At 40.8% G+C, this 9,339-nt stretch overlaps 1 protein-coding gene across 1 annotated transcript in view; it reads left to right on the top strand.

Moving 5' to 3' along the window:
- Nucleotides 1–7,796, top strand: part of ESX1 (ESX homeobox 1) — a 14,236-nt gene extending 6,440 nt beyond the window's left edge. Inside the window, exons 4-5 of the mRNA XM_019521050.1 lie at nucleotides 4,629–4,915; nucleotides 6,399–7,796. Of these exons, the coding sequence (XP_019376595.1) occupies nucleotides 4,629–4,915; nucleotides 6,399–6,624 (513 nt within the window). The 3' untranslated portion in view covers nucleotides 6,625–7,796. The remainder of the gene's footprint in view (nucleotides 1–4,628; nucleotides 4,916–6,398) is intronic.
- The last annotated feature ends 1,543 nt before the right edge of the window (nucleotides 7,797–9,339 follow it).

Here is a 9,339-nt window from a genome sequence, read left to right as displayed (position 1 = left end):
CTGTGTTGTTCCATCCCTTGACAATTTGGAAATCTTAGTATTTGTGGGCTTTCAGTCTGAGTCAGTACTCTGTTGGCAAGTTTGTGCTTCTTTTTAGTGGAGATCATTGGTCTGGGGAGAAAGAAGCAGTCATTAAAACAATGCATCTTAACATGGGAAAAGTTAGGAACATCACCTGGCCCCTTCAGCACCCTGAATCTTATAAAGCATTACTTTATAAAGTTTATAACTTTTCCCCAGCTATAGCAGAGAAATAAAAATACTCATTTCTAATGTAATAAGCATTACAGTGAATTGGCCTAAGCATCCTTGTATTGTTTGCTAATGATGCTAAAATCCATGAAACATGGTGCATTATGGCTAGTCATATACAGCTTTTCTACTTGCAAGTTTCCCATTTTCAGTGGATAACTTAAAAAAAAAAGTCTCAGTTTTGGTCTTTGTTTCATTTCAGCCTGAAAGTATTCTTGTTTACATGGGGGGGGGGGGTTTAAGGCATTTAAAGTCTTCCAAGGTCTGACACCGGGGTTCCCCTCTTAAAACTGCATAAATCTAAGTTTTGAGTCGATATTAAATGCTCAGCACATTTCCATTTGGGTTATGAAGAATAACCAAACTTTCAAGTGAAAGGTCCAGTACGGGAATACTGTTTGTAGGATAAGATCCAAGTCTACAACTCGTCCTCTTTCCTTACTGGCAGATGTATCTAATGTGCAATTTAGGGGGCATATAGCCAATGAGAAGGACATGCTCAGCTAAATGACAGCATGAGTTTGTGCTGGTGTGCATAGCCACATGTTTAACTTGAAGGACGTGTCTCATTTTAAAAATGTGAAACTAAACTTTTTTTAAAAGCAGTTTACCTCTACAGCCAGGAGAAGATGGAATAATTTATTGTGATGCTTTGGTTGAATATAGTCTGAATGGTATTTAAATTAATATACAGGCTAAAGCATGGAGAGCCATTAATGTGTACAGTATCAGTTAAAGGTAAGATGTGTTTCATGTCATTGAGGGTCTTGCCCAGATCAAGTGCTCAAAGTTGAGCTCTTAAATCTAAATATTCTCTTCTGTGCTGAGAATCTAAATCCAGCTTGTTAAATACAGTATAAGAATCAATTGAAATCACTTGGACCAGTCAGAAATGCAGTGATATTACAGTCCCAATACATATCACTGCAAGAAATTGTATGACTTAAAGGAATTACTTTAGCATTAAGGTAAAAAAAAACAACAACTTTTTACTCTGTTATGTTTCTGTAGTCCTTTGAGCTGCAATAAGATACTCATTTGGGCAGCCACTTACAATGCTTGTTGGCACGGGATTGATAATCTTTACTAACCAATAATCCCTGTAAACTAGCCATTTATCTGCTAGGAGCCGTTTAGCAGGTGACTGAAGCTGAATTAAGACTAAAATGTACCTGTTTTTCCTGTTCCCCTTTCTTATCTGTGTTTTTAAGACTTTTTCAGCATTTCCCTAGTTGAGATTTTCCCCATGAGAAGTTTGACCTTTAGCAGCTTGTGGTACTTGGCTTTGTGTTACCAAGATTATTTGTTCAGTACTATTGTGCCAGGTTCTGTCATTGTCTCCTCCTCCATTCCAGATGCCAGACTTATTACAGACTGACCTGAACAGTAACCTAAACACAGTCCACAGTAACAACCCAGGCTAGCTGTTACAGTTACAACCGAATCACTTTGTGTCTTTACTAGTCTTCCACAAAATATTCCTAACTAGACTAACAATGCTCTCCAGTCACTAATTGCTATTTTAGGTCTCCACGAACAAGCATTTGGAACCTATATTGTGCAGGGATCTGTTTTAGGCTTATATAAAAACTTACAGGTTGTCGTTCGATTAAACTTAACAGAGGTCTGTTCCCACTGAGTTCAGAGAGTTGCTACTGACAGCGGTAAGAACAGGATCAGGTCCATATGAGTAGGGCTGCTATATCATTTGCCATTGAAATCGGTGTGAGCTTCTGAAGAAAAAAAAGTCCTGTACAAATGAGAAGTTCTCTGCACTACTTCCTCTATTTTAATTAGGCATCAAAATATTCTTACAAAGTCAAAATTACTGCAGCTGGGATCAGAGTGAGCCAGCGGCAGGGAGAGGAATCTAGTAGTCCTGACTCCCAGTCAGCTCTTCTACAATTGCAAGAGTATAATTGCTTTAATGCTAGCAGACTAATAAAAATAATGGCAAGCATCTTGCAATAGGACTCACGTACTTTTAAAAGCCAATTACTCTTTACACGCAGGAATGTTTTGATTCACTTACTTGCAGTAGTTTCATGTTGCTGTAGGTGGAAGGAGTGACTGTTAAACGGAGCAGGCTGAAAAAAATAGCAGAACGATTTTCTGTTGAGAAAACATGTTTCTTCCAAATCAAAAGTTTGTAGGAATATAGGTTTATTTTAATGAAACTCAGTACATTTCAAAAGGATCCAAATTAAAATGGGGGACTTCACTTGGATTCTTCTTTCAACGTGTTTTTCATTCTGCATGTTTTGATTTTGACTAACTCGAACTAGTATGTGTTTTTCAATTTTATATGTAATTTTAATGTTGAAACAAAAGTTTTCAGCAATATCAAAATACCCTTATGGAGATTAAATACTTCAGAATTTACCATCCCACAATAAGCATCCAGATTGTTGCTTTTGGATTTTATTTTTTTTAATATCCTCATTTGGATAAAAAGGGAATTTCAGACTCTCTCATAATTTTTGCATGGGACAAATTCAGTTTTCAAAGAGTTGACATCCTTCCCTATATAGTCAAACATTCTCAGCATCTACTCCCAATTAGGATATTTCACACTATACATATATGATCATTTCTGTGAATGACTCTTTGAATCTCAGTAGCAGTGAAATTAAAGACCTAAGGAATGAGATGATGGACCTGAATGAAAACCTTTCATCTAAATGCAAGTCTAGTTTGAGTTTGAACATCTCTGCCCAAAGGCCTGAGCAACAACACTTAAACATTTGAGAAAAGTTGGATTATCAGTTTAAGGTGGAGAGCCTTCATATGTGATATTTGGGCTTAAAAACCTACTTTACAATGCATATGCAGGGAATTCTGTTGTGTACTTCCTTCCTGGGACCCGGGAGAGGGTACTTCAAAACTGTCAGAATTACAACAAAATGAAGTGTGGCATCAGTCTACAGCTTAGGTTGACTTACCTGTTGCTTAACTTTACTAAGAATGTTAAAAACATACTTGGCAGATTAAAATAGTGGACAACACAGGATCATGATTGATAGTAAGCTATTTTTTTATATCGGCAAAAGTATGACACAGTATTAACCACACAGTCCCACGTGCCAGTACAGGCTGGGGACCAACTGGCTAAGCAGCTCTGCAGAAAAGGACCCGGGGTTCGCTGTGGAAAATTGGTGGAATGAGCTAACAGTGTGCTCTTGAGAAGAAGGCTAAAAGCACACAGGGAAAAGTGATTTCTTCCCCTCTATCTGGCACTGGTGAGGCCATACCTGGAGTAGTGTCCAGTTTTGGACCCCACACTGCAGAAAGGATGTGGACAAACTGAAGAAAGTCTAGCAGAGGGCAACAAAAATAGCGAGAGGCCTGGGGGACATGACTTCTGAGGAGAGACTGAGGGAACTGGGCATATTTAGTCTGCAGAAGAGAAAACTATGGGGGACTTAATAGCAGCTTTCAACAACCTGCAGGGGGGTTCAAAAGAGGATGGAGCTGGACTGTTCACAGCAGTGGCAGATGACAGAACAAGAAGCAATGGGCTCAAGTCTTTTAAAAGCAAGGGAAGTTTAGGTTAGATATTAGGAAAAACTCTCTCACTGGGAGGGTAGTAAAGCACGGGAACAGGTTGTGGAATCTCCATCCTTTGAAGGTTTTTAAGACCAGGGTAGACAAAGCCTGGGCTGGGATGATCTACTTGGGGATGGTCCTGCATTTGAGCAGGGGGTTGGACTAGATATGACCTCCTGAGGTCTCCTGCCAACGCTCGTTTTCTATGATTTCCTACCCAAAGTCCCTTTCTAAGAACTCCATGTCTCCATGTTCTGTTCATTCTTGGTTATTGAAGGTTCAAACAATCTGAATTTCTCTGGCACAACAGGTAAATTAATCAATTTTACATGATTATATATGGCAGATAAGCAAGGCAAAAGAATTCTCAAAACTTTTTTCTTTCAAAATCCTTCTCTAAATAGATAGTCAAACTTTCTAAACCTTTAAACCATACTCAGTCTGTGCCACCCCATTGTCACATTCACGATTAAGTTACTTCTTAAAATTCACGAAGTGAGGCAGCCACTCTTAAATTTTTTGTTGCATTTTGCTTCTTCAGTTTTGGTAAAGAGTTGCATGAAGTAGCAATTCAGTTAGCAGCTGTTAGACCCGACAAATTTAAACTGGTCAACGGGTTGCTTGTTAGGACTTCCATAACACCATTCTTGACACCGCTCTTTGTTCCAGTCTAACATGCTTGTATGCATTATTCCTTTGTAAACTGAAAGTTTAATATGAAGTAACTGTCCTTATACAATAACTCCTTTTCTGTGTGCACATTGCCTCCTCTGATTGACAGAAGCAACGCCAACGAGAACGTAGCTAATCCTGTAATCTGTCTCTCCAAGGTCTGGTTTCAGAACAGAAGGGCAAAATGGAGGAAACGTGAAAAAACAGAAATTTTAGGGAATGTTCCCAGTGTCTCCTTGGCACATCCCTTGGGTCTCTTCTTGGATGTTCCTTTAAGCCAGTCTCCTCTTCTGGACCACACATGGAGATCATTCCCGCTGTCAACTCTAGCTGTACCCTCTGTATCACCAGCTTTCAGCCCGGCATCCTTAGGGCCTTTTGGACTCAGCAGCTTCACCTGGACATCTCTCTTCAGGAATCCGATTTTAAATCCACATTTTGGAAGGTATGGAGTCTCTCAGTTGCCCCTTAATGATATTTAATTCATTTAAATATAAAACTAGTTGAAAAAGTCATCTTTTTATAGGAGGAAATAGTTGATCTGTACCATGATGAAGTGAGTTTCAGTATTTAAATTAACAGAAGAAACTTGCTATAGGGACAAGACAATCTGTATTTGGTCCTACATTAACCAGTACCCCAAACTGAAGTCTGTTTACAGCACAATTGGGTGAAATCCTGGGCCTGTTGATTCTGGGATCATGGTGTTCATGACTGACTTCTAATATGGAATAAGCACAGATTTCCTTCTGATCTTACATTCACTGCTGCATACTTGCACATCTTAATATCTCCAAGAGCAGACAGATATTAGCTCACAGTAGCTCTACCAAATAGAGCAGGGGTGGGAAAAACGCAGCCGGCAGACCAGATGCGGCCCGCTAGGCCATTCTATCCGGCCCATGGGGCCCCTAAAAAAATTTAGAAAATTAATATTTATCTGCCCCTGGCTGCCTGTCATGCGGCCCTCAATGGCTTGCCAAAACTCAGTAAGCAGACCTCCGCCCAAAATAATTTCCTGCCCCTGAAACAGAGGGGGATGCTAGACATTCCCACCCAGTAGATGAGAACATGGGCTTGTCTGTATGGGACCAAAGGAAGAGGTTGGTGCCTTTTAAATGTCAGGGCCACAGTCGTACAGTTAATGTTACTGTTATTGCAGACCATACACCCAGCCCTGCCCCACTGCAGTGGGCATGATGCCATAGGCCACAATAAGCCCAAGGTTAAGGTTGGCTGTTTTCCCCACCTTGAAGACTTGGGGGGAGATATTCATTGCACTCCAACACGTTACACCAGCTAAGGATTCGCTCCTAGCTTTTGCCTGCCCCCAGGCCTGAAATGTATCCACCGAGACCTGCCGTTATGCTGGCTCGACACACAGATAAGCTGGTCCTCTCCCTTCTAAAATTACAGCCTGTGTCACAGCCTCGGATTAACAAGCAGCACTTTCTGCCACGCTGATTTATGCTGCTTTTCGCATGAAATAACTTGTCACAACAAATCTGTTGCACAAAGGCCCGTAAACTGTTCCTTTATTGAGGTGTTTTATTGTTGTTTCCATAGAGCGTGCTGGTCTACAGTGTTACGAGGCTTGTTTTGAGAGGGATTTAGCATGCTACCATATTCTTACCATGTCTTACTCTTCTTACTAGCCCCATGCAGTGCAGGGCTCTGAATATCAAACTGCATCCAGGGTTTAGGAAGGAATGTCAAAGGAAAGCAGAATTGAATCCCATACTAAGTAAAGTTTGCATTTTCCAGAAAAAGTAAGTTTGGGGAATAAATCAAAGTTGCCGTTAGAAAAAAGAAAAATTTAACTCCTTCAGTACATTTTTGTTCTGAGGTTTGGCAATAAAGCTAAGGCTCATTCTGTAAGTAATTCTCAGCTTGTGTAATATTAGACTTTTTCCCCCCCCCAAATACAGGTTCCTCAATGCTCTAAATCCTCTCATGACAACAGCGTCAGTAGTAATGAAAGCTCCCGGACCCCCATCAGACCCTGCTCTCACCGCCTTCACTGATCCGGCAGCAGTTGAAAGGAAAACGTCCAGCATTGCAGCACTAAGACTCAAAGCGAAAGAACATTCAGCACAAATCCCTCAATTAAACCTTATATCCAGTCTTACAAACACTAACAAAGAACTTCGTTAGAAACTTTCCCCACGGACTGCAGGCACGCAGGAGAAAGCAAATGCCTTCTCCCATAAGTCCATGCAGCAGTATAGGAACACATTAAAAACCCCACTCATCCGTAGTTCCTCCGTCTTCAAAATGGACTGATGGAAATTAACCCTGCCGAAAGAAAACAGGCTCTGTTGTTTTATATACTAAAGTCAGACGATGTCATAGCAAACGTGCCATGGACATTGAGTCTATTCAGTGAATTTCTGATATAACAAAAGTAAAAATCAGGAATCGACTCTTTTATATAAACAAGTGTAATATAAAGGAGTTTGCAGCGAAAGCTCATAGGACACCAGGCAGAAGTAACAAAGGTTCAAACCGTTGTAGTAAGAACGTTAGTAGCTTTCAAAGCACTGTGAGCAACGATGTCTGGGGAGGAACTCGGCTGCAGAAACTTAGTCCTAAGATCAGTACATGGTATGTTCTTAACTTGAAGATCACACTTCATGTTGAAGTACAAATGCCAGTGACATTTCACAAAGCTGACAGACTAAGCAGGAATGAGGGATGGACTGTTTTGAATATCGGGTTTTGATTCAGATCTAGGTTTGTACAAAATGTATCGCTTTTCAAACTAAAATAAACAGATGTTTGCTCATGTTCAACGCGGCCATGTTTTAATAACAAAACTTGAGCTTTTGACTGTGGATCACTTTGTAAATCCAGACGTGTGTTCTGTAAACAGAAGTTCTTTATGTGCTGCGTGTTGTCAGTAATTCGATTAGAGAATGGTGAGTTGACATCAGTTTTAACTATGAAGTGACTGAATATTTTAGCACAACTAATAGCAAATAATCCCAGATCACTAAGTTTGCTCTGACTATTTGTACATTTCTCAAAGTTCATGTTATCTCTTAGTCTATTCAGGTTATCAGTGGAATTATTAAAAAAACAATGTCCTTTCAAAATATTATTATTGGGGGGGAGGGGAGATGGTAGAGATTGAGGACCTTAAGCATGAGTTCAGTTTACAGAAATACTGCGCTCCATCCTTGCTTAGACAAGCCATTTAACCTGTGCGCTGCAACTGTCCCACCAATGCTGTGAAAATGAAAGCTTACTCTTGACCATTCAGCCTCGCACTGCTTTCTGAATGAGGGTAAGTAGTGTTTTCCCCATTTCACAGATGGCTTGCCTACCTCACAGGGCTGTTGTGGGGACCAATTAAACGTTCATAACACTTTGCAAACATTAAAGAGCTAGAAGTGCTAATTGTAAGTTGCTATTCACAGCAGAGAGTCAGAGGGCTGAGAGGCCTTCAGTCTCCTTCCCAGAGGCTCATTCACACAGATTTTGAGGGTTGCACAGTGATAAACAAGGTGCAGAATCTCTTGCTGCTGCCTGTGGCTCACCTGTTATTCTGAGACCATTTTGATGCACTACATTCACTTACTGTCCAGAGAACGATTCAGTTCCCCTTGAATTTCCCACTCTATCAATTGAGGTCACTGGACAACTCATAAATTACTAAACCTGTCCCCTGTAGCAGCCCTGATTGCATTGATTCTGAGCCAAGAGCACAGGCCATCTACCTTCTTCCATCTCCGCTTTCTGAGATTTCTCTAAACCGTAATCGTATCAAAATGCTATACGTTACATAGGCGCCTACGTGATCATTCAGACTGGCCAGTTCATTTCCTCTTCTACCGCCACATCTGCTGCATCCTGGCTTACACACTTGACTTCAGGAGAGTTGTATATAACTCTAGGTCATGTACATGTATAAAGGAGAAAGCAGAAGGAATTTTTCAATAGCTACTGCTGGGGAAGGCGACTCATTTCACTTCTGCAAAAGCAAACTACTTGAGCTGAGACTGGCCTCACTCTGGGTCAACCAGCAGGAGACTGTAGGAGTGATGCAATTTGTACCTTTTTTACAACCCCCTGAATGCGTTCCCTTCACAAGGGCTCCAGCCATCGCCTCTCACCCCTTTTGCTTCTAGCTGGCATCGCAGCACATAACCCACTCCAACTCTGGCCATTTGCTGAATTAGCCTTTGTAAAGTAGGTTAATAGTGCTCAACTGGTGTGCCTTTCCATGGCGCCTGCTCTTCTCTAATTAATATCAGTGTGGTGAAATGCTAGAAAATTCTGTTCAGATCCTGTTTGTTCAAAATAAGATGGCAAGACATGCCGACAAATGCTAGACATATTTGATATTACCCGTAGCGAACCTCTCTCTCATCCACTCAGAAGAGGAATCTGCAATTAAAAATAATCCAACTAGTCTTCTCAAATATCATCATTATCAGCATTGCCCACAAAGTAATTAGCATATAAAAATAGCGTTTGGAAAAGACAGTCCTGCATGTCAACATAATGGGTGAAATCCCAGCCCCATTGCAATCTGATCCTGTTACTCAATTCGACACGGCCAAAATTTAACCCGCTGGGTCAAATTCACCCACGTCATTCCTTTCATCTCAGTGGTTACATGGAGGAGTTTGACTTTTGAAGTACAATACGCTTCCCTGGTGCAGGTAGGGTTCTGCATGAATGCTCATAACCATTAGGCCAGCGTGCCTTTCACAAAAACAAGCACGGCCCAAAGTAACAAAGCAAGTTACTTTGCTCACGTGACTTTCAGTGAGTACTTAGGCATAATTGTTTGAGAAATGTTCACAATGAAAAATAAATAAGTGGTAAGAAAAACACCCTTGTAATGGGGTAATGGGAAGGTAA

This window comes from Gavialis gangeticus, unplaced genomic scaffold (genome assembly GCF_001723915.1).
Source record: "Gavialis gangeticus isolate Ggan-Ray unplaced genomic scaffold, GavGan_comp1, whole genome shotgun sequence".
In the NCBI taxonomy this organism is placed as follows: Eukaryota; Metazoa; Chordata; order Crocodylia; family Gavialidae; genus Gavialis; species Gavialis gangeticus.
This window is presented reverse-complemented; position numbering and strand designations above follow the sequence as displayed.